This window comes from Scyliorhinus canicula, chromosome 17 (genome assembly GCF_902713615.1).
Source record: "Scyliorhinus canicula chromosome 17, sScyCan1.1, whole genome shotgun sequence".
NCBI classification, from domain to species: Eukaryota; Metazoa; Chordata; class Chondrichthyes; order Carcharhiniformes; family Scyliorhinidae; genus Scyliorhinus; species Scyliorhinus canicula.
In genome coordinates, this window is record NC_052162.1 from 63,907,169 (window position 1) to 63,929,954 (window position 22,786).

A 22,786-nucleotide genomic window follows, 5' to 3' on the forward strand; every position below is an offset into this window, starting at 1 on the left:
TGGCCCTGTATGCAGGGGATGCAAGACCAACATGTTAGCATGGTGCATACTCCCATGCCCAACCACGTTCCATAGGCCCCACAGTGGCTCCGGTTGGCAGTGCGGACTCTGCCCCTACATGTCTCTTCCCCCCCCCCCCCCCCCCCACCACATCCTCACTCCTGTCCCGTCAGTGTCCGACACCATGGGGGCCCCTGGTCCCAGCGCCCGTCCGTGGATGCCAGGGGTACCGTTGGCTGGCACTGTCCTCATTGGGGTGGGTGTGGCCCTGGTCGGAGGCTATTCTCTCCCCAATCGGGTTTCGCGTGTACAGCATTGGCCGACGGTGAATCCCGCCCTATGTTCTCCTTCCGGAGGAGAATTGCTACCAATTTACTCTCCCCCTGGGAGCACAAATCAGGAAGCAATTCAATATCCCTTGCCATGCACATTTATTCAAACACCAACACGTCAGAGTAAGTGCATTCCAATCACTCAAGCCTATGATCTCAATGCACTTACTGCTCTTTGATGAAATGAAATGAAAATCGCTTATTGTCACAAGTAGGCTTCAAATGAAGTTACTGCGAAAAGCCCCTAGTCACCACATTCTGGCTTCTGTTTGGGGAGGCTGGTATGGGAATTAAACTGCTGCTGGCCTTGGTCTGCTTTACAAGTCAGCTATTTAGCCCACTGTGCTAAACTAGCCCCTAATGTGGTTGATCGTTTGTAAACATTGGGGTTTCAACACTTAGAGCCACTTATCCATGAAGGGAGATGAATAAATCAAGGCTGCAGCTGTTTTGTGGAAGCTGTCAATCATAGCCCACTAGTAGAAATGAATGAATGGCTTGCAGCTAATGGATCTGAGGGGTTTAGCACAGGTCATAACTGTGCTCCTTCCGAGAATGTTTCCAGGTAAGTTTTACAGCTATAATTTGTTTCACTGTCTCTGCCTCTAGCTTCCAGACAAGAGTCTTTTTTCTGGGAGGGTAGTCTATGAGGGGGTTCCTTTAGTTAGAGTGTCTCTGTGTGGGGGTTCCTCTAGTTGCGGGGTCTCTGTGTGTTGTGGGGGGGGGGACCTCCCAATTAAATGGGTCACTGGGGGGTCTCCTTGTTAAGGAGGTCTCTGGTGGGGCATCTCCCCATTAAGGGCGTACCTGGGGTGTCTCCCTTTTGGGGACAACTCTGGAGGGTGAGCATGGGGTGCGCAGGTAGTGCTTTGTTGAGGGACCCTGGATGGATTTTGGAGGCAAATCTCCAAAGGAATTACCCCCTTGGCCCACCGCAAGGTCCACCATATCAGGCTCACATTTGGTGAGATCTGTTAGTATTCCTCGCCCATGTGATTCCTGGCCCAGGAGACCGGAGAATCACGGAGGGCGGAGAACAGAGTGCTGGGCCTGCTAAATGGATACAAAAGGGTCATTAAGACCCATTTTCTTTCATTTGCATTCTCCCACTGGAGCACAGGCATGAACCCCGAACCCGCTGCCAGTAGGGGGGTCAGAGCATCACGTTTGGATCGGTGCCTGCCAATCCCAACTTTTTGTTTCTCTGCCGCATCGGGGATCCCACAATCGGTGGTGAGTGGCAGAGAATCCAGGCCACTGTCTTTCTTTTTAATCTTCCCTTAACTGAACTAATCTTCTCCGGAGTTACTCTTAATTGCCTTTATTTCATAAATTAATCTTTTAGAATGTAAATGTGAAATCTAATCCCATCTTCCATTGTTACCAAACTTGCCTTTGGTGAACATTTGTTCAGTGTTACTATGCCAGAAGGGCTCTTTATCAATCTCTAAAAACCAGGTGCACTAGACTTAAATAACACGCTGCTGTTGGTGGGAAGAAAGGTTAACCGGGGCCCAGGATAGCTGACAGCACAGATGCTATCCTGTTCCAATTCATTCCCAGCAACCAATTCTCCAAAAATAGTATCATTAGTACATAATATTTTGTTTAAAAAAATCTTTTTTCCTGCAGCTATGTGAAGTCTTATCTGTTGCCAGATAAATCACGACACGGTAAACGAAAGACTACAATTAAACGTAACACAACTGACCCAGTCTACAATGAAACCCTAAAGGTAAGGCTCAAAAAGCATATGTTTGTCTTTGCAATTAGCACTGAATAAAAGGAGTTTGTGGGATTTGTAGAGAGCAGGGGATACAATGGCCATCTATGTTGGAAATTCTCCCATTTACAGGCTTCCCACATTAACTACAGATTGGATTGGATTGGATTTGTTTATTGTCACGTGTACCGAGGTACAGCGAAAAGTATTTTTCTGCGAGCAGCTCAACAGATCATTAAGTGCATGGGACGAAAAGGGAATAAAAGAAAATACATAATAGGGCAACACAAGGTATACAATGTAACCACATAAGCACCGGCATTGGATGAAGCATACAGGGTGTAGTGTTAATGAGGTCAGTCCATAAGAGGGTCATTTAGGAGTCTGGTAACAGCGGGAAAGAAACTGTTATTGAGTCTGTTCGTGCATCTTATCAGACTTCTCTCCTGCCCGATGGAAGAAGTTGGAAGAGTGAGTAAGCCGGGTGGGAGGGATCCTTGATTATGCTGCCCTTTTTCCCCAGGCAGCGGGAAGTGTAGATGGAGTCAATGGATGGGAGGCAGGTTTATGTGATGGACTGGGAAGTGTTCACGACTCTTTGAAGATTCTTGCGGTCCTGGGCCAAGCAGTTGCCATACCAGGCAGTGATGCAGCCAGATAGGATGCTTTCTATGGTACATCTATAAATGTTGGTAAGGGTTAATGTGGACATGCCAAATTTCCTTAGCTTCCTGAGGAAGTATAGGTGCTTTTGTGCTTTCTTGGTGGTAGCGTCGACATGGATGCAGCAAGAAACGGTGAATTTTCAATCATCAGATTTAAGACCTCTTAAATTGATTAACAATTTCTGGTGCATTATATTCAAATTTAGAAATAACTTAACATTAAATGCAGTGGGAACACACTTTCTTTTTAGTTTTGGATGCACAAACCCCACGGGGGCGATTCTCCAAGCCCCGCGCCGGGCCATAGAATTGCTGCAACCGCGCCATGACACCCCGACGCCGGCGCACGATTCTGCGAGGTGCGGAGAATCGGTGCCATTTGCGCCGGCGCGTTTTGCGCTGCGCCGGCCGCTGGAATCGGCAAAGCCGCCGATTCTCCGGCCCGGCCCGGATGTGCCCACCAATCGGCGGGCCAGCCTCTTCCCCGCCTCCCCCCGGGCCTACTTTCTGGTGCAGCCGGCCCCTGAACACCGACTCCATATTGAGTCAGGGCCAGCACGTGCAGGATGGCATGGCCCAACTGTGCATGTGCAGGATGGAGCTGGCCCAACTGCGCATGCACGGGTGGGCGCTGTGAAAGGAGGCTGGAGCGGCGTGAACCACTCGTAACCGGAATCGTACGTAAACGAGCCCGGTTAACGCCGTTCACGACGGCGCGAATTCTTGGGCCCAATATTGGAGAATCGCCCCCCACATCTCTCATTCAAAATGAAGACATAACAAGCCTCAGCTGAATCCTCAAAATAACATCTTATTGTATACTTATTTATTATTGGCATCATTTTTATCATCTTTAATTCCCTGCACCAAATATCACTCGCAAACTAAAAGGGTGGTTGGTGACCAGTCCCAGGCCCAGCAGGTGACAGCACTGCTTTTTACCTCTAGGATCTAGGTGTAGTAGGGGATGTTATTCTGAGGTTTGTAATTGGGACAGTGAGGAAGCAGCTTTAACCTGCATATAGCCAATGTTATATCTGACCTGGAACTGCTTAATTGGACAGGAGAGGTTATTACTTCAGCGATTTACACAATTTTCTCTATCAATGTTCAAAGAAGATAAATCTGTTTTTATGGACCTTGCTGAGTGTTTTGTTTTTATTCCTCCAATCAGTATGACATCAATGAGTCACAGTTAATTATGAGGACATTGCAACTTTCTGTCTGGCACTATGACCGCTTTGGAAGGAATGCTTTTCTGGGAGAGGTGGACATCTCGCTAGATATTTGGAACTTCAACAGTGAGTGTGAGGAGTGCCTTCCCCTTCACGGTAAGGTAAGACTCTTTTATAAACCGCATTTAAACAGTACAAAAGCAGAAAACTGATTTTCTGGATTGTTTGCTTTCTTATCAATTCAGCCTAGAATTCTAGACCGCCTCTGTCAGGCACAGGGAATGAATCTGAATGCTTTTGTTGCTGTTAATTGTTGGAGAGAGATGCATTTCTATTTTATTTGCAGTAGAATAAGAGGTTGGGATTTTCATGCCCTTCCACAGCGGGACCCACAGTGGACAAGCCAAAGGAAAATCCCGGCGGTAGTCAAGGCTGGATCCACTTTAAAGTTCTTCTGAGTGCCAGCATAAATGATTTAACTAACACAAGTCCTGTACTCCATGTTCAGAACTCTGTCAAAACATTCCTGATGGGTCATGAGTCCAACTTTTCCCTCTATATCGCCAGGTCTTAAAGGAGCAAGGAAACTTTCTGGGTCAAATTTGTAAATTCAAACACTCAAAACAGTTTATTTTTATTTATCTATTCACACTCTTCGTGAGTTTAACCACCTCCATCAAATCCCCTCTTGGCCTTCTCTGCTCTAAGAGTAACAACTCCCATTTCTCCAGTCTGTCCAATTGGCTGTAATCCCTCATTCCTGGAACTGTTCCAGGAAATCTCTTCTGGACTGCTCTCTCTCCAGGGCCTTGTTCTTCTGATGGTGCAGTGAGGGGACAAGGGGTTACAGTTACGTGGATAGACTGGTGGAACTGGAGCTGTACTTCAAGCAGCAAAGGCCAAGAGGAAATTTATTGGGGGTGTTTAAACTCATCAAGTGTTTAGATAGAGTGATTGTTTCCAATGGCTAAAGGGTCAACAACCAGAGATTTAAGGTGATTGACAAAAGAACGTGAAGGCACATATGGAAAAAGCATTTTTACAGAACAACTCATTAGAATTCAGAATGCACTGTATTGGAAACAGATTCGATATCAACATTCAAAAGGGAATTGGTTAAATACTTCATTGTGAACAAAATTACAAGGATATCGGTAAAAAGAGTGCCCTTTAAAATTGCAGGTGCAGACACAAAGTTTGAATTCGACTTCAACCAATTCTCTAAAAGATTATTTTCTGCTAGTTGTAACTATTGTATGCAAAATTACTTTAGATAGCTCTCAACAAAGCACAAAACTGTTCATCATAAAACACTAATGAATAACCTGATTCAGCAATCTTTATATGGTTGGTGTGGGAAATAAAAATATCACCTTGCACAATGGGAGATTTGTAGGGTATGTTGTTAAAAGGTTTACTCTCATTCCAAACCATTGTACACCAAAAAGGGTGTGAGCTATGTGGTGAAGGTATAAAAATGTTACATTTCTTTGCACGTATATCCATCATCACGAAAACAAAAAAGCAAGGCACAAAATTACAAATCACGGAGCTGCTTATGCTCCATGCGGTAATTTTTAATACATTTCAAATACTGTAAGAAGTTAATATTCAAGTTTTCCATGGGAGAGCCCGAGAAATGCTTCCCTGCTGGAAGAGATTTGTAGAGAGGAAGAGAAATCTCATGGTTCAGGTAGCTTATCTCACTGGGTCATTGGTGTATGGCACAAACTTATGTGCTTTCCTGAAACGGACAGCTATAAATTCTCTAATGCACTTGTGGGTGGCCACTTGGGAGATACCGTACATGAAAGGATCCAGTCATGAAGAAGATAAATGCCCGTGATCTGTAGTACCACAGGCATGGCACCGCCTTCCACTTAGTGTGGTTGCAGTTGGTGGCAACTGTTGGTGATGGATTCCCTAGTCAGCCGCAGACGTCTAGGGAGACATGGCTCCAAGGTGACCAAGTATGGAAACTAAACATTGAGGGATATTCAGTTTTTAGGAAGGACAGACCGAAAGGAAAAGGTGGTAGAGTTGCATTGTTGATTTAAAAAGATATTGATATAATTTTGAGTAAAGGTATTAGCACAGACAATGTAGTACCTGTGTGGGTCGAGTTAAGAAACAGCAAGGGGCAAAAAACATTTATAGGGGTGGCATATAGACCACCAAGCTGTAGTGATAATGTTGGGAATAGCATTAGCCAGGAAATCAGAGATTCATGTGATAAAGGAACATCTGATTATGGTGACTTTAATCTACAAATAGATTGGGTGAGTTAAATTAGTCACAGTACAATAGAGGAGGAATTTCTGGAGTGCATACGGGATGGTTTTCTGGACCAATACATTGAAGAACTAACAAGGGAACAGATCATTTAGGACTGGGTGTTGTGCAAGGAGAAAGGATTAGTTGGCAATCTAGTTGTAAGAGAACCCTTGGGGATGAGTGACCATATATGAAAGAATTTTTTATCAAGGTGGATAGTGAAGTAGTTGATTCTTAGACCAGGGTCCTGAATCTCAATAAAGGTAATTATGATTGTATGAGGCATGAGTTGGCTGTGATAGACTGGGAAATGTTACTGAAAGGAAGGACAGTGGACAGGCAATGGCAGGCATTCAAAGAACGAGTAGGTGAACTGCAAAAGTTGTTTATTCCTATTTGATGCAAAAGTAGAAAGAGAACTGTGGCCAAACTATGGCTTGCGAAGAACATTTGAAATAGTATTAGATTCAAAGAAGAACCATGCAAATTAGCAAGAAAAAGCAATATACCTGAGGATTTGAAAGTTTAAAATTCAGCAAAGGCAGACCAAGGGATTGATTAAGAAGGGGAAAATAAAATATGAAAGTAACTAGTGGGGGAACAAAAATATTGACTGTAAAGGTTTCGATAGGTATGGAACATAAAAACTAACTGTAAAAGTTTCTATAGATATGTAAAGGGAAAAAGATTGACAAAAATTAATGTAGGCCCCCTATAGTCAGAAATGGGGGAATTCATAATGGGGAACAAAGAAATGGCTGAGGAACTACATTCGTGATTGGCTCCTGTCTTCACAAAGGAAGACATGAATAATGTACCTGAAGTTCTGTGAAACACTAATTTTAGTGAGGAGCTGAAGGAAATCAGTATTCGTAGAGAAATAGTTTTGGAGAAATTAATGGTATTGAAGGTGACTAAATCTCCAGGGCTTGTTAATCTTCATTCCAGGATACTTAAGAAAGTGGCCCTAAAAATAGTAGATCCATTGATGGTCATTTTCCAAAATTCTTTGGATTCTGGATTGATTCCTACAGATTGGAGGGTAGCTAATATAAGCCCGCTATTCAAAAAGGGAGGTAGAGTGAAAACAGGGAACTATAGACCAGTGAGCTTGACGTCGGCAGTAGGGAAGTTGCTGGAGTCCATTGTCATTTGGAAAGCAGTGGTATAATCAGTCATGGCCCGCATGTATTTATGAAAGGAAAATCATGATTGACAAATCTACTGAAATTTTTTGAAGTTGTAACTAGTAGAGTTGATTCGGGAGAACTGGTGGATATGGCTTTCGACAAGTTCTCAAAGTGCATGGGATTGCGGGTTGTGTCTTCAGATGGATTGAAAGCTGGTTAGCAGACAGGAACCAAAGAGTTGAACTAAATGGGTCTTTTTGCATTGAGCACAAGCCACAAGTATAGGGACAGAACTCATTACTCCTGACCTAAGAATTACAGACATATATTTCAAAAATGTCTCCACCTTTATAAAAGTTAATGGAGAGGTAGTTTGAAAGTAGGTTTATTCTGTTTTAATTCTGCTTTGATGTTGCAGGCAAATGAAGAAACTGGTGGTATCTCTCCATATAAAGGGGAATTGGTACTTTCAATAAAATACATTCCGACAGCCTCTGCGGACAAGGGTAAAGGTAAGATTATAACAACGGTAGTTTGTTCATTTATCTCTAATTAATTCAGCAAGCTATGAATTTTCTCACCTGGGCTGTAATCTATTATGAACAAGACACTTAATATCCAAGAGGATGTGTCTATCAAGTAGATAAGACTTAATTATGCACAGTCCCATTTTTAACAACACCTGAGTGTTACTATTGGTCGCACATATTTAACCCAAAAAAAGGAACGGAAAGAATTAGAAATCCTTTACTCCAATTTCTGTAATAGTTTGAGTTGAATAGGACAATGCACAACAGTGGATGCCATTTTAGTGCCTGGCACCATTGTAATGCAATGAAGCAGGTAGATGGCTTACTGCCAACCATCTTGTCGCCATTTTGGAGGGGGCAGAGACCAGAAAACAAGCACCAAACCTGCGCCGCCCCCAATTTGGACATCGGAAGGGATTCTCTGCCCGATCGCCGATTACAATATCGGCGCCGGGCAACGGAGAATCCCGCCCTATGTCCTTCCGCCAGAGGAGAATTGCTACTGAATTACGCGATTACAAAGTAATTCAGTATCCTTCACCTTGCAATTGCATGTATGGCAAGGAATACGAAGGATCCCCGAGGGAATCCCGCTATCAGGCTGCCATTTTGAGTGGGTGGCCTGATAGCAAAGTCCCGCGGCTAACCCCCCGCCCCCCAAAACACTGCAAATCAGCCCCCCACATCGTGAAGCTGCCTCCCACCCACCCCGGTTTTCTGAGTGTCCCCCCCCCCCCCCCGGACCCCCTAAATAGGGAAATCCTAAGAGAGTTAAGTGCTGTCAATTTCCAGATCTGCACTTCAAAATCACTCAAGCATGAAGGAGTGTGATTGGAATGCACTTAACTCTCTCTTTGATGTGGTTGATGTTTGTAAGCATTGTAGTTACAGCACTTAGTGTGAAGAGGATGAATGACGAAAGACTAAATGCTGTTTTGTAGAGGCTGTCAATCACAGCCCACTACCAGGCAATTATTTTCACTGCCCTGTCTGGACTGCTCTCTAAGTGGAGATAGCATCCTCCTGCCCGATCCTGCCGGCAACGAGGGACTGGAGCGCAGCAGTCTTTTCGGCGCCCATTGACTTTATTTTCTCCCTCCGTTTCTTCGTTGTGGGTACTCAATTAGCTTTCAATCTCCACATATGACACAATTACAAAAATATGAATAATAACCTGTTTTTGTGTATCCCCTGTGCCACCAAATCATTCCATGGGCAGTGTTGTTCCCTTGAACATAGTTGTGTAATACGCATAAGAATCATTATGGTTAAAAGTTGAAAAAAGTTGGAAAATGTTGAAAATTCCGGAAGGTTGAGCTACTGTACTGTAGCCAACATGATCTTTATCAGCATGCTGCAACTGAAAGTCAAATCTTATAACTGCTTTGTCTCTGACAGGAAAGAAGGGCTCAAGGCCACTAGAGGGTGGGGAGCTACAAGTATGGATTAAGGAAGCCAAGAACCTTACACCAATGAAAGTAGGAGGAACGTCAGACTCTTTTGTCAAAGGGTAAGAGTTAGCAGTGTGTTTCTGAACAAGTAACTATCATGAAATATCAGTATTTTAATCAGGAGTATCTCCCCATGCCCTCTGTGAATTTGTGGACGAGAGAGAACAGTGACTGAAATATGAAACAGAACATGGAATATTTGGAGAGTGAGAAAAAGTTTCCCACTTGCATACTGTATCTTAAATTAGGGCCTCAGATTTACCTGCCATTTCTGGCAAATCTGTGGCTTAAAGTGACCATAGTAGCATTACTGGAAGTGATTGCTCGAACGGGACTCAGTTTGCTAGGCAAATGCTCCATTAATACTGCCATAAATATAGCCATAAGAGCAGGTCACTACCATCTGATGGGCAATTAGGATGGGAAATGAATGCTGGCCTAACCAGCAATCTTCCTTTCCAGGAAAGAATAAATAAAGATATTGACATTGCTTCCATCATGATCTATGGCTTTCTCTGAATGTACTCAGTTGGAAGAATTGGAGTCTGCAAGCTGAATAAACTTTGAAAAGTGTTTGCTGGAACTTTTAAAGCATTTAACTTTTTTAAAAAATATTTTTATTCTCCTTTTTCGCATTTTCATCCAAATTTAAACCCACCAACAATCAATAGTAACAAATACAATGTCAATGCCCTAGCCAACAATTCCTCAGTCCCACCAGCCCCCAAACAACCCTCAACATTTTAAATACAAACATCAAAGAAAAAGATTCAGGAATCTACCATCCACCCATATATAGTCACCAACAACATACACAGGCCACCGGAAAGCTCTGTACCTCCTTCTTCGCGAAATCACGGACCTGCATATAGCTAAACATTTTCCCCTGCCCCAACCCATATTTCGCCCCCAGCTCCTTTAATCACACAACTGTCCCCCTAGAAACAATTCCTTTAATGCCCTGACTCCCTTCTCCTCCCGTCTCCGAAAACTCCCATCCCACTTCTCCGGCTCAAATCTGTAATTCTCCCAAATCGGCATTTCCCTTGACCTCGCCCCCCCCAGTCAAAAGTGCAGGCGCAACTGCCTCCAGATTTTCAACATCGCTACTACTACCAGACTCTCTTAGTATTTCCCCAGGGCCATTGGTGTAGTGATCTGTATATCTGAGTGTATGTAAAGGGTTAACATACGTAAGAGCTAGATAACTACTAGATGGCAGAACCAGATATCGGTATAAAATATAAACTGAGAGAGTTCCCGTCTCTTCGTGTTAGGAGTGACTCGTGAACAGAGTTAGAGAGAGATAGCTTAGTGTGCAGGTGCAGTTAATCATTATTCTATATATATTTAGTCTTGTTACTCTAATCTACATTTTTAGTTATTGAAGAGTGAACAAACTCATAGTTAATTTATTAGCTTTACTCAATAAACAGTATTTGCTTTATTTGAAGAGTTTGAGTGTTACTGAACATCACACATATGATCATTCTGGCAGAATGTAAATGAGTAACAAGATATTACACAACATAATATAACAATCGGGAGTGGCGCTGCTGCCAATGCCCTCAGCCCCGCCCCCGACACAGACTTTCCTCCAATCTAACCCACTGGGAGTCGCCCCCCTCTAACCCAGCTCCTCACCTTCTCTGCATTTGCTGCCCCGGTAATAATATAGTAAATTCAGAAGACCCAACCCCCCTGACTACCATCCTCTCTGTAACAACACCTTCCTAATCCAAACCCCCCCCCCAAGCCGTATAAAAAAGGTAATCATCTTTTCAACCTCCTTAAAAAATGCCTTTGGCAAGAAGATCAGCAGACACTAAAAAGTAAACAAGAATTGCGGCAATGCGTTCATTTGAATTGCCTGTATCCGATCTGCCAGCGACAGAGGAAGACCATCCCACATTGTCAAATCCGCTTTCACCCTCCCCACCAGACTAGTAATGGTATACCTACGGAGCCCCCCCCCCCCCCCCCCCCCCCCAATCCCGTGCCACCTGCACCCCCCAGATATCTAAAATGAGTTAAAGCATTTAACTTTACACATGGTCAGAGCTGACAGCCTATAAAGCCACTCGGACATTTTGACTTCACATGGAGCAATTGCCACATGTCTGGAGCTTGTGCTTGGCAGCCTGTCATCACCTCCTAAATGCCACTTGCAGGCGCTAGGATATAGCCAGGATGCCTTGTGTTACTGTCCTAAGAAACAACCTTGTGTAGTTGCAATCCAGCTGTCACTATTCAACGAATGGAGGCCGGTTTAGCTCAGTTGGCTGGTCAGCTGGTTTGTGATGCAGAGTGGGCCAACAGTGTGGGTTCAATTCCTGTACCAGCTGAGATTATTCATGAAAATCCCAACTTCTCAACCTTGCCCCCCCCCTCCCCCACCTGAGGTGTGGTGACCCTCAGGTTGAATTACCACCCTCGAGGGGAAAGCAGCTTATGGTCACCTGAGACTACGGCGACTTTACTTACTTTTATTCAACTAGTCCTTGATCAGGAAACTGACTGGCCTATTGCTGCTCTTAGATCATGAAAGCCAACAGAGACAGCTGCATTCATGCCAAACCCTAGTAGCTGAATGATGGTGTCTTATTTGTCCCCTACTGTCACTAGAGCAGCAGTCTGTGTTTCCATTCAGGAAAAGTCACAAACTAGTTGAAGGCCACCTTTGATGGGGGGAGTGGGTCAGGTAGGGGGAAGAGATGGGTGGCTTCAGCAGATTGCAATAAACCACCAGATACTTATTGGTAGCTACACTAAAGTAAAAGATGGTAACACAATAGACTCCTGAGTCAGTCATCAATTACTGCACTCTCAGAGCCTGCTCATGGGTTGCATGTTCCTCAAACAGTCTTTTCAGGAGAGTGTTTTTGAATCATGGCCCCCACAACCAGGTAACAACCAGGTAAGATGCCATCTCCTCATCCACTACCCAAGTTCTCATTTGCTGTGAATCACCTGTTGTCACCTCACTGCCCAAAGCCCCCAGTATCTGAGCTAGTGCATGCGAGGAGAAAACAAACGTCGATACCAAGGAGATTGTGGCAGTGCCACATGGGCAGAAGAGAGCTACAGGGACAGTTGTGTGATGTTTTCTTCAGCATCCTACTCACCATTGTCAACATCCTCGTCAGTTAACACGGAAGACATTTCTGTCTCTCGACTTCTCATCATCATCTTCTTCTTCTTCTGCACCCAGTTGACGTGAAGGGTCTGTAGGAATGGAGGGCATACCCCAAGACTGGCTGATCATAACCCATTAAGGGATAAAGGTGTGACTAGTGTTACTAATCACTAGTTATTGAAATTCTCATGCCCTATGACCTGTTGCATATGTGCAGTGTGCTGCTTTTGCAGGCGTGATTTAATACAATTCAGGCATACAAAGTAGATCGGTGCAAGTAACATTGAGAAGGTGCAATCTAGATGCCTTAACTAATTTTAATACATATCGCACCCACTTAAATTCCCAGTACATTTTATGGATTTGAAACCCTTAATTAACTAAATGGCAACGTATTCTGTTTTACTGCATTAAAAATGTAAAGTGTAGTTGTGCATAAATGTACAGATTAACTTTTGAAACTTAAACATGACAATTATAAACACTGGTGGGTGTAAAGTGAATGTGCTTATATATGTGTTGCTTGACTTCATTTTTTATATGTGTCTAAAACCAAGTCACTAGTTTAATTTTTTTAGAAAGTCAGAATGATGAGAATCATCTTTGGATGCTCTATAACAAAATGAAAATGTTGGTGTTACACCGTGGCTACAGTCTAAGTGTGCACCTGGTTACCTGCAGGGCCTTAACTGATCTAACCACCTGCCACAGTTGAGTGAAGTGTCTACCCAACAGATCTATGGCTTGCTTCTCATATAGCGTTAGCTCTGTCTGGAATTCCTCCTCTGGTTCCTTACCTTTCACTGGCATTGTACGCATTCCTCCTATCACAATATTTAGTGAAATAAATTATGGCCATTATCGACTCTGGGGTGTTTGTGTGTGTGTGTGTGTCCACACAGCAATCTGGAATATTTGGTGTATTGTAATGAACAGGCTTGAGATGGAACATAGGCCCAAACAGCAAATCTCAATGGCAAAAGCAGGTGGATAGAGGTAGTGGGATTAATGCAATTGGAGGAGCAGCCAGCTTGGGAGAGAGGGATCTGTGATTGGAGTGGAGAACTCCAGGGGTGTCTGCAGAAGTGAGTAGTGCACAATGAGCAGGGTGGGAGACGAGGTGCCAGACATGGCTTTAGAGTCTTGGGAGATAACGGGCTTCAGAATGTGAGTGTGCTCTAGTTCATCGGAGGCTTGTGAGAGGAAGAAAATACCCCCATTAGCAGGTCAGTCTGTCAGGGCGGTGGGGGATTTGTGGCAGAGTGGCTGAGCCAGATGAAAATGATGGAGTCTGTATCTGGTTACCAGCTCTAGAGGGAGATTCGGGAGTGCTCCCTGTTCAAGCTCTTAATGACATGAGATTCAAGCTGGAGTTGAATGACCCACAACAGCTAAAGGTCACCAACCGGTGACACAACCCAGATAAACACACATAATCTGGGGTGAAGCTGATCAATGGATAAAGTCTCAAAGAGCATCTTCGGTTTTACAACTGGCAGCTCTCTGATGCAGATCGTGTTACTATTCATGTACATGGACCATGCCAATTAGTATCAACCAAGCCACATATTCCAGTTTGGAAATTGAAGGTTAATTGAAGCTGACTAGGATAATGGATAAGAAACCAGAGTATGTAGTTTCCTTTCACTGTTTAGCAATGTATCTTTCAGGTTGTTTATGATCTAATATCAAATTTTCAAGCTCCGTGCAAGCTTCCTGTTCCTAGCATGCTTCATTTGCCCTCCTGAAAGTCTTGCTGGCCATTTACTTGTTCATTGTGTGGGGAGATGCAGAATTAGTCAGATGTGACAAGGGGTGGAATGGAAGCTATGAAGAGAGGACGAACTATCAATGAGCAGGGAGTAAGGATGGAACATGTGAAAAGTAGAATGGATGATGGAGTAGGGAAATGGATCACACGGAAGGAGTGGCAAATGGAGCAAGTAGAGAAATGAGAGCTGTGGAGAGAGACCGTATGGGAACAACAGCAATAGTTGCTACAGATAGAAACAAAAGCCTAATCAGAGAGATAGGTTTTAACAGCCTCTAAAACACAGTGAGAATGAAAGTATAATATAAGCTATAATAATTAGTTCTGAAAGGTGGAAAGGATGGATCCTTTGAAGAGAATAGGACAAAGGGAGGATAACAATATTCCCCTTAATTCACAACTTTGAATTTTTAAATACAAGCTGCCATTTGACAACAATGTAGTGCTAAAGTAGTTTGTAGACTGCCGAGTACAGTACCAGAAAGATTTAGTTGGAACCCTGATAATGCAAATGAAAAAGCTTGGTATGGGTGAGGGAAAACGGTGACATTTATTTTCAGGTCCAAAATTACTTAAAACTTTAAACACAGTGCAGTGTGATGGATGGCTTATGAAGCTTTGACAGTAAACATTTAATAACACTTGTAATCGTCTTTGATTGGGCTGATGTGGAATCTCGATTTTGCCATGTGAACAAAGAACATTAGATTTTGTTTTATAAACAAGGTTATTTATTACTAACACTACCCTAATGAATAACTAAAATGTCTAAGATGAATACAGTTGGAAACTAATGTCTAACACTAACTTTCACTAAGATACTACAGAGCTACTCTAATATGCGACTGCTATCCACTCCTTACAAACACCTACTGATGGAACACATGGTGCATCCGGGTCTCGTGCCTGCATATTCGCCTCACCTGCTGGTTGGATGCTAGAACTACAACAGTAAAACATATAACTTCTAATACACATACAGATGATGATGAATTACTCATATTATATACAGATGGGCAGCATGGTGGCGCAATGGTTAGCAGTGCTGCCTCACATCGTTGAGGTCCCAGGTTCGATCCCAGCTCTGGGTCACTGTCCGTGTAGAGTTTGAAAATTTTCTCTGTATTTGCGTGGGTTTCACCCTCACAACCCAAAGATGTGCAGGGTAGGTGGATTAGCCATGCTAAATTGCCCCTTAATTGAAAAAAAATGAATTGGGTCTCTTTATATATATACAGATAATTCATCACAACACCCATGATATCCAAGGAAGAAAAGGGAGGTTGCTGGTGCGTTACGTTTGCTATACCTTTTCTAGCATTGGTCTGCAATTCATGTGATGAGATGTGGCACTCTATCACGTCCTCCCATAAAACATGAGATTTTTATGTAGCTTCCTACCATAGAATCATAGTAATCTTTCTCTCTTGTGTTGCATGTCTTGCAAAAGTGTTTATAGGGTGGTTTCATTGAAATTTTGTTTTTTGCCTTTTGTCCCATTTTTTTCTTTAGGTGTCTCTGCCAGGCCTCTCACATGAAAGCATGTTTCAAAAATGCCACAAAATCCATGAGTCATTAACCACACTAACCTCACAGTGTCTCCCGATGCAATCTTCAACCATTCTCAGCTCTTTGAAGGCCTGAATTTGTAATTTCCCCAATCCAATTGTTGCACTTGAGTAATGCCAAATTATATGTAAATAAATTGACAATGTAATTTATTGTTGAGGAAGATTATTTGTTGGAAGTGTTCTCCTTCAGCATAAATTACTTCACAGAGGGCGGCGCAGTGGTTAGCACTGCTGCCTACTGCGCTGAGGACCCAGGTTCGATATCGGCCCCGGGTCATTGTCTTGTGAAGTTTGCACATTCTCCCCGTGTCTGCATGCGTTTCACCCCCACAATCCAAAAATGTGCAGGTGTAGATTGGCCACACTAAATTGTTCCTTAATTGGAAAAAAAATAATTGGTTACTCTAAATTTAAATAAATAAATAACTTCACAGAATTTCAGACCACACACCACTATTTTATTCCCACTTAATTGATTCTTAAAGTTTATTCTCTGAAGAACATACATCTTCAAAGCAGTAAGATCCATGGGAGAAACTAAATTCGGAACTGTCAAATACTTCTTTTTTTAAAGTTAGTGACAATTGCAAACTGAGATTTCCTATTCAGATTGGTTTAAAAATATGGCTCTATTTTATCAATTTTTTTTTGGCTCAAAAGAGTGAGAAAGATCTATAGTAATTTTCCTTAAGGAGAATTGCTAGTTTAAACTAACGGCCATACAAATCCGTGTGTGTTTCAGGTACCTGCTACCATTCAGAACCAAAACATCGAAACGGAAAACTCCTGTAGTGAAGAAGACATTGAACCCTCACTACAACTATACCTTTGTGTACAGTGGTGTGAAGCTTGAGGACTTGCAGCACGTCTGTCTGGAGCTGACCATCTGGGATAGAGAGCCTTTGTCCAGCAATGATTTTCTCGGAGGAGTCCGCCTTGGATTTGGAAATGGTAAGGAAAGAATATATGGTGGGGAAAGAGGAAGCAGGGAAGAAGCTGACCCAAGCTTCAGTCCAATAAATTGGACTTTATAGATTTCAGCTGAAATTTTCAGTATGGGTAACAGTCAGAGTTTATAGAAAGAATAAGGTGTGTGGGTAATGGTGCTCACCATGTTTGATGTGCAAAGCTAACAGAAACTTCAGACAGGAACAAGTAGACATGAAAATCAAAAACATTGCTGAGCCAGACACACCACTTCTCCATAAGCTGCTCTCTATCTGGCTCCGTATTCAAATGTATTGAATGCCATGAAGTTCCTGTACTTCCATGGTGGATGTGATCTAAACTCACTACAGAAAGTTAGGACTTTGATCATGTCAGTATTTTTCAATGACATGATGTGTCTTACTTACTGCCAAATAACCTCTGTGACATTGAAAATTAATTGTTAAATGTGTGAAGTTTTATTCTTTCAGATTTTAATTGTTGGAGTTTTAAAAATGTTTTTCTATCTCCCTTAATCCAATTTTACTTTGCCTCGAATTGTCATGTTGCTGATTTGGCACTGTGACTGTTCTATGTCTTGTTATGCCTTTGGCGTAGCATAAGCTGCTTCCTTGATGTTCCCTCTGACAAAGGAAGGTTCAGACGTGGAGATAACTTCAACATGTTTATTAAACTATTTACAATTCTCTACTCGGATTCGCCACTACTGTTAATCCTTCTATAGCTACTCAGACTGATGAACCAATCTGCTACAATCCACGTGATGGGTGTGATGTTGAATCAATCCTGTGTCTGTACTCGGAGTGTCTCCACTGGAAAGAGGAAGATCATGTGTGCTTTGTCCTTTAACTATGGGTTGGTGTAATGCCCCCCTGTGGTAGTGTCACCTCTGTGTATCGTGAATGCCCATTGGTCGTGTCCTATCTAATTGACCTATTGGTTGAGTGTCTGTGTTTCATGTCTCTGGTGCTCCATCTAGTGTCTAGCTAGTCTACGTGTACTTACATTAACCCCTTGTGTATCTGCAGTGATGCATATCACCACATTCTATTTAGTGCTTCCTGATTCAGGGCCTGCATTATTCAGAAGCAACACCTCAAATTCTTACGACAAGCCACCATGTCTCTTCACCAATTACACCTGCCCCATATACCCTGGAGAGGGTGTCATTTGGATCTGTAGCTTACAGCAACTTCCAATGCAAATGTTCATAGAATTGAAATGGGCAATAGCAAGTCTACAGTCACGGACTTCAGGAAATTGTGGCCTATTAGCTTACAACCTTAATTGCTAAAATCCACATTGTAGATTTGCTCTCACGTTTTGGTGTTGTAACTTGTGACACACATGTACTCACTCATTTTTTGCATTTTGTTCCAGGGGTGAGCAATGGACAACAAGTGGAATGGATGGATTCCGCAGAAGAGGAGAGGAATATTTGGCGGAGGATGACCCAGTATCCTGGCTCCTGGGTTGAAGGAACACTGTTGCTTCGTCCAAATATGACTGGACACATTTAGTCAGAGGACTAAGCGTTCAAAGAGTACACCCCAAATTAATATATTGCAAACTGAAAACTGGTCAAGTTCTCTAGCACCAAAATACATATGAAAGTATCATAGAACCCCGACAGTGCCGAAGGAGGCCATTTGACCTATCAAGTCAGAACCGACCCTCTGAAAATGCACCCTACCTCGACCCACTCCCCCGCCCATCCCCGTAATCCATTTTTGGACACCAAGGTACAAGTTAGCATGGCCAATCCACCTAGCCTGCACATTCTTAGACTATGGGAGGAAACCCACGCAGGCACAGGGAGAATGTGCAAACTCTACACAGACAGTCACCGAAGGTTGGAATTCAACCCGGCTCCCTGCTGCTGTGAGGCAGCAGTGTTTCATACCCAAAACAACAAAAGTTCCATATATTCATTCATACCAAAATCTACCTATGGAATGGAGTGAATATTTTTGATTAGAAATAGATATGATTAGCTCCATGAATTTGCAGGAACAAGAATGGCAGCTTGTATTAGGCTGAGATCTGACTGTCAAGGAGTGAAGGAGAAAATAAAGAGGAAATTATACGTTAAGAGAACTGATGTAAGTGCATGTTAAAAATGCTTCTCTCACAGCCTGTTTTCACTCGGCTCATTGCTTCTATTGTTTAATAACTCCCCCCCCCCCCCCCAACCCCCCACAGCAGTGCCAATCAATGGAAATGACGATAGTGAATTTAGTACCACGTTCCTTATTTAGTTTAATCTTTGGAAAGGCATTTTACATTCAGATATGAACTCTTTTGCTTCTCATTCAAATTATTGCTGTTTCATTTTTGTGGTGCAAAATTTGTAGCTGGAATCTTTTTGTCAGTGACATTCTCTGCTTTAACAGAAAGCAATATATTACCTGCGCACAATAGTGGAATGATAGCCTAAGAGTTCCCTTACTATCACTATTTGTTATCAGATTAGAAAATCCAGAATATGTTATTTCCTCCACTTCCCAGCTATCATTGCTGCTTTTGTCAAAATACCTGGCAAAGGACTTTCATATTGAATGGATTTCTTTTGTTATCTTGTGACTTTTCCCCTAAGATTTTACCATCTTTTCCAAGTCTCACTACGAGTGTTGTACACTTTCCTGGCTAATAGTCAGGCCCATGGTCAACTCCCAAGCCTTGATATTGGGATAGTCTGACATAATTTGTTTTGTATTTGTTCCCTCCTGCCATTTCTAACACTGCAGAGACTATCTCACTTGTGCTTCATAGTTCCCTACTGCAAACCTACAAAAACAGAAACTCAGAAATTGGGGACTAAAACCAGAAGCAGTTTTATACCCATCATTAGCACATTGTCTTACATGAGCAACTTCATAACATCACTAGCATACTGATTTTGCCTTTCAGCAACTGGTTGCTAGATATGGCGCACGATCCAACGGCCACGCTGCGGCCAAAAGGTGGCTCTCTGCAGTGCAGCATGGCGGTTGAAAACCGGGAAATCCAGCTCCCAGGATCTACCCGGCTCGCCACGCCTCGCAAGATCCAGAGATCTCCTGAGACATTGCGATGTGAATCCCGCCCACAATGGGTAGGATCACTTTTTGGCAAATCTGTATATTAGAGCGAGGCAGTAAGTACCTGAGGCTTTCTGATTTAACCCCTTCGCCACAGAGATCTCGGGCGGGCGCCGTTCAGCACTGATTGTTTCAGGGGCCTTGGAGATTGGAACACCATGTTTCAATGGAGTCCCTATCTCTCACTACAGTGGGAAGTTCCAGGAGCGGGGCTCCCCACTGTACAAAACGGGGCTATGTGAGTTTCCCGTTCATGCCCCTTATTCAAGGTGAGTCATGTTGAATAGCCATGTGTCTCTCGGCACTGCAAGCGCCAGGAAACACGCAACTAAACCCGTTCGCTAGCGGACTTTGTTCCCTTTTAGGAGAATCGCGCCCATGATTTTTGTTCAGGCCTACAAACTTATTGAAGCAGATAAATTTGAAGATAGGTTTAACAGAAAGTACACGTGATACACGTCATGTTATTTTTATTGACAACAGTTACCAACAGCTCCTGTGCTACAAGATAGGAGATATTAAACACTATGGGCAGGGTTCTCCGGCCTCCCAGCTGTGTTTTTCGGGAGGTGGCGCCGTTCGCTGGCAGCAGGATTCTCTGCTCCCGTCGCTGTCATTGGCAATTCCCATTGAAGCCAACCCACACTGCCATAAAACACACGGGCAGGGGTACGCTGCCATCGTGACCAGAGTATGCTGTCACCAGCGAACGGCTGGAAAAATCCAGCCTATGGGCTTAATTTGGTAAAGTGACAGGTTCCGAATTAGAACTGCGTGTTTCTTCCCAGAAACACAACCAGGCTTTCTGCACAGATGTTCTGACCCTTTGTCAGAAAAAAATTGGTGGGTGTGTTTCACGCCAACACTCTGGTGGGCAGGGTCTCATAGAGCCGGCAAGCCCAGCTACGGAAAGATTGGGGCACAATCTTTAACGGGCACCCTGATCAGCGACAACACTGAACTCGGTCATGCCCCCCCTCCCGACCTCTGGATTTATGCATGCACCCCTCTTCTCTCTCTCTCTCTTTCTCCCCCCCCCCTACCCCAAAAACACATATAAGGGGAAGCCCCTCTACCCCAATGAAGGGTTTGCCCTCTCTCAATAAGAGGCATTGCCCAGTGGCAGCCCTCAATCCAGGGCCTCCAGGCAGATCTGCACCCCCAGCATGGTCATCACGACTGGTTTTCAATTTTGACATCTCGTCACCAGGTGGGAGGGAACATCACATGGAGGTGGGAGGGAACATCACATGGAGGTGGAGGGTACAGTGTAAAGCTATTTAATGACATTTAAATTAATGGAAATCAGGGACATGAACCTGATCACGGCACCGGCATGGGGCAGGTAATGTTTCAAACAGAGACCTCGCTGCAGGAAATCCCCTTATGGCCCTTTCACAAAGTGATGGCTATAACGGGATTTGCGTGCACTTCCAATAGGCCTGAAAAACCGTGCCCTGTATGTTTCAAAAGTGTAATTTAATTATAATACTATTATTTAACCAACTCTTGACTGGCTAAAAGAGTAACTGACAATTTTTTAGGCCTTCCTAACAACAGTAATTACTTAAGTACATTTTTATGTTTTCCTTTTTTAAAAAAAAGAAATCCTTTGAATACAAGTTTTGAACGGTTCTAAACTCTGAAGCAGAGGGGATTCCATACAATTTTCTAGCAAGTAGAAGCAGGTTACATTGTCTCATTGGGTAAACTAAAGATCTAAGCAAAGTTAAACATTATTCAAAATATATGGATTATGAATATCATGTTGAATTTGCACACACTCCAGAAGGGGGTTTATTTCTCCCCATTTTATGTAGTTTATCTCCTAGGTGAAAGTATATTGATTCAACAAATGGCTTCTACGTTGTCAGTGAATATAATTTGTTCAACTCGAGGCTTTAGTTCGTCTGAATCTAATTTTGATCTTTGAAATAAAACTTAATATTGTCAGCAAATATTAAACCCTCAGACTTTGCTTGCCATTTCTTTTTGTGGGTTCGTTGTTAGTTTATATTACTTGGCTTTTATTGATATCTTGACATTGAAGTTAATGTGAGATTTATAGATTAAGGATATTGTGCATGAATGATGGTCAATGTTGGGTGCCAAACAATAAGCATTTGTTTCAATTCCATCCAGTGGTGAAACTGATTGGGGAATGAAATAATATGAAATGAAATGAAAATCGCTTACTGTCACGAGTAGGCTTCAATTAAGTTACTGTGAAAAGCCCCTAGTCGCCACATTCCGGCACCTGTTCGGGGAGGCTGTTACAGGAATCGAACCGTGCTGCTGGCCTGCCTTCAAAGCCAGCGATTTAGCCCTGTGCTAAACAGCCCGTCGTGCTTCAGTGCAGTGGGTAGTTTCACCACCTAATTTCAATCAATGCTTTACTTCAGTGAGTAGCTGATCCATATAGTCCAGTGCGGTCTCTACTCAGTGTAGAGTTCACTGATCTGTTAGGATGGAAATGTGATGAATACCTGGGTGTGGCTGTTATATTTCATACAAATTTGTTACTCAAACTTTAAATCTTTTAAAGCATAGACTAAGTATTGGCTTCTGTGCTAAAGTTTTATTGCATAAGCCTCGAAGGCCGACAGGCAAAGCAGAATATGCACATATATATCTGGAAACAAATTGTATATTAATGATAAATTAAAATTTTGTTTGGTGCAGTTGGAGTTGTTGATATCTTTACATTTCTCCATCACTTCAAGAAGCATTTTGAACCGCAATTTCAGTTATAATAATAATAATCTTTATTGGTGTCATAAGTAGGCTTACATTGACACTGCAATTAAGTTACTGTGAAAATCCCCTAGTCGCCATGCTCTGGCACCTGTTCGGGTACAGAGGGAGAATTCAGATTGTCCAATTCACCTAACAAGCACTTCTTTCATGACTTGTGGGAGGAAACCCAAGCAGACACGGGAAGAACGTGCAGACTCCGCACAGTGACTCAAACTGGGACTCAAACAAGGGTCCCTGGCGCTG

General features: G+C 43.0%; 1 protein-coding gene across 6 annotated transcripts in view; it reads left to right on the forward strand.

Moving 5' to 3' along the window:
* Positions 1 to 22,467, forward strand: part of sytl4 (synaptotagmin-like 4) — a 132,549-nt gene extending 110,082 nt beyond the window's left edge. For all 6 annotated transcript variants that reach the window (XM_038775374.1, XM_038775370.1, XM_038775371.1 and 3 more), the window contains 6 exons: positions 1,965 to 2,067; positions 3,895 to 4,056; positions 7,718 to 7,811; positions 9,228 to 9,339; positions 16,501 to 16,709; positions 18,087 to 22,467. In XM_038775374.1, coding sequence (XP_038631302.1) covers positions 1,965 to 2,067; positions 3,895 to 4,056; positions 7,718 to 7,811; positions 9,228 to 9,339; positions 16,501 to 16,709; positions 18,087 to 18,226 — 820 coding nt within the window. In that variant the 3' untranslated portion in view covers positions 18,227 to 22,467. The remainder of the gene's footprint in view (positions 1 to 1,964; positions 2,068 to 3,894; positions 4,057 to 7,717; positions 7,812 to 9,227; positions 9,340 to 16,500; positions 16,710 to 18,086) is intronic.
* Positions 22,468 to 22,786: the final 319 nt, after the last annotated feature.